General features: G+C 65.3%; 1 protein-coding gene across 1 annotated transcript in view; it reads right to left on the minus strand.

Annotated features, from left to right (window-relative positions):
- Positions 1 to 1794: 1794 nt before the first annotated feature.
- Positions 1795 to 2906, minus strand: part of MNEG_2005 (hypothetical protein) — a gene marked incomplete at both ends in the record, with an annotated part of 10336 nt that continues 9224 nt past the window's right edge. Inside the window, 2 exons of the mRNA XM_014049519.1 lie at positions 1795 to 1983; positions 2257 to 2903. Of these exons, the coding sequence (XP_013904973.1) occupies positions 1795 to 1983; positions 2257 to 2903 (836 nt within the window). The remainder of the gene's footprint in view (positions 1984 to 2256; positions 2904 to 2906) is intronic.

Consider the following 2906-nt stretch of genomic DNA (forward strand, 5'->3'; position numbering starts at 1 on the left):
GGCAGCGGCGGCAGCGGCGGCAGCGGCGGCAGCGGCGGCAGCGGCGGCAGCGGCGGCAGCGGCGGCAGCGGCGGCAGCGGCGGCAGCGGCGGCAGCGGCGGCAGCGGCCGCAGCATGAGCATGAGGAGGCAGATAGTGAGGAAGTGGAACAGACTCTCATCGGATGGAGCCGATGCTGCAGCTGTAGCGAATGGCACAGCGGCTGGTCTTGAGGAAGGCGTGTGGCCTTACGGCAGCATCAGAGGTTCCAGCTTTGCATACCCAGAGGGATCAGGGAAAGCGGAGGGGCGTGGTTGGGTGCGCCATATCGTCACGTTTTTTGGCATTGCACACAGGAGCAAGCCAGAGCAGCACTGATTCGTTTGCAGTCTGCGTGCTGCGGCGCGCATCCATCAGACTCTGTCGTGTCGGACACGACAGGAGCGCCGCGCACGACAGTCGGTCAACGCCGGCGGTGGACAGCAACCGCAGCAGCGGCGCCAGCGCGGCCGCGAGGCCGGCTGTCAGAAGCTCTTGCGCCAGACCGCTGCCGCCAACCACAATGACGCGTGCGCGCAGGCACTGTGATATTGCGTGTCCGCTGCCGCCAGGACTGGCCGCGCTCGCCTGCACCATCTCAGTTGCGCGACAGGACAGCCCCAAGACCGCCAGGCGGCTTGCCAGCCGCCACCAGCGCGAGAGCTATTGCCACTCACACGCCTGCGTCCGCTGCCAGCAGCGCCGGTTCATCCCCGCAACCACAGCTCACGCGTTTGCCTCGCTGCCGCCCCCGGCTGCGCATGCCCTGACCCCCCTTGCTTGCTGCGGCCCTCTTCTCGCCGCCACCGGCCACAACCGCAGCGGCGCCCCCTGCTTGCAAAGCATGGGCAGGCGGCGCGGTAGCCGCGCAGCAAACAGGTCCGATCAAGTTGCGTGCAAGTAACGCAACAAAGCCGCAACATCACATGCTTCCCGCGTCGGCATGCATGACGTGCGGCTGCGCAGCAGCCCACGAGAGCAATTGGAAGGGTTAGGATTGTTACAGCTAGCGTCCTGTGGTCGCTCGCTTCTGGAGCCATCCAGGCTCATGGAACTGAGGTCAAAACCATCACAGTTGTGTGAACTGAAATTCAGGTGGCTGCCGTGCGCCATTCAAAGCAGGCGTGCATGAAGGCTCCAAGTGCGTGCCGGTCTGCTCTGCGCACAAAGGGGCGGAAGGAGCAGCAACACTCAGCGGCTGCCAACAGAGTCCAGCAGCCGGAAGTAAGGCGGCAAGCCAAAGACGGCCAGGGCCGTTCTTAGGTGTGTGACCCTCAGCGGCGCGGGCTGCGACATTGTTCAGGGTCCGTGCACTGTAGCCGTGTGCCAGGGGCCCAACAACTTTTGGGAGGTGCCGAGGCGGCCAGGCGCAGTGATACCAGTCATCTGGGCTATGCAGGGCAAGATAATGCATTTGCCTTTGGTGGTGTTGGATAACGCCAGGACCCTTCTAGCTGTGGTGATGCTCCTGACTTGAGAAAGCCTCTCACAGCAAGCCTTTACCTTGAATGCCAGCTCACGCAGCGGGAGAACAATGTTACTTTTGAAAGAGTGGTTAAAATCCATATTTGAAGGGGGGAAGTATCAAGAGGGACACGAGAAGCAACAAGCTGACAAGGGTGCAAGGGGGATGTGATGGGGATTTGCACACCGACGACACAGCAATCGCACATCCCTGAGGAGCGGCTCAACGCCCCGCCAGGGAAGTTTGCAAAACAATTCGCCTTGCACGTAGCTGCGGCAAGACCTCACGCCCACGCTGCCGCATGCCAAGGTTCACCCCAGAGCGCGCTGCAGCTCTTCGCGCGCCGCGGCAGAGTCCACTTCTACCTGCGAGCGCGGCAGCAGCACCCCGGCCTGGCCCGCGCCCAGGGGGCCTGCGTCACCGTAAGCCAGCTGCTCCAGAGCGTCCAAGAAGGGCCGCCCAAACTCGACCGCCATGGCTTCATCAGCGCTGATGTCATCCTGACAGCATAAGCAAGGGGAAAGTGATGGCTGGTGTGGACTAGGCGGAGTTGTGCAGAAACCATGGCTTGAAAGCTATCGCTCATCCCCCAAGGTGGTGCAGAGCACTGGGTGCTCGGGCGCCGACTCACGCACTACTCAAGCAGTCGCCACTTGCCCCGACTCAGCAAAACCTGCATGCAGCCGCCTCAGCCCTAATATAATGAGGTGTGCTGATCCTCCCATCTTCCTTTGCACAGAGTCAGATGACGATAAGTGCGCCGAGGGCCTCACCAGGGAGTCAATCAGGCATGACAGGAGGGCCGCGCACAACAGCCGTTCAACGCCCGCGCCAGACAGCAGCCGCAGCAGCGGCGCCAGCGCGGCGGCGCGGCCGGCAGCCAGCAGCTGCTGCGCCAGACGCGCCGCCGCCGCCTGCAGCGACGCGTGCGGCGCACGGGCGCCGTGGCAGCGTCCACTGTCGTCAGGGCCGCCTGCAACAGCCTGCGCCATCTCAGCCGCGCGACAGAACAGCCCCAAGCCCTCGGCCACCTCGCCAGCCGCCACCAGCGCACCAGCCGCCGCCGCGCACACGCCCGCATCCGCCGCCGGTAGCGCCGGTTGGTCCCCTGCAAACACCGCCCGCGCGCTGACTGCACCGCCACCCCCGGCCGCACCCGCCCTTTCCCCCCTCGCCGCGGTCCCCTTTCCATCGCCGCCGGCCGCCGCCGCCGCCGCACCGCTGCGCTGTTCGCACAGCGCGAGCAGGCGGCGCGCCATCCGCGCGGCGGCCTGCGGCTCTGCGGCCGCGCAGTCCAGCAGCTCCAGCCCACCCTCCACCGCCTCTGGAGGGAATTCCTGCAGCTGCTCCGACCCTGCCACCCACAGAGCACCTCCCTCAAACAAGAACCGCTCCAAGCCCTCAATCGTGGCCGACGCATCTG

The sequence above is a fragment of the Monoraphidium neglectum genome (genome assembly GCF_000611645.1).
Source record: "Monoraphidium neglectum strain SAG 48.87 unplaced genomic scaffold scaffold00216, whole genome shotgun sequence".
Taxonomy (NCBI): domain Eukaryota; kingdom Viridiplantae; phylum Chlorophyta; class Chlorophyceae; order Sphaeropleales; family Selenastraceae; genus Monoraphidium; species Monoraphidium neglectum.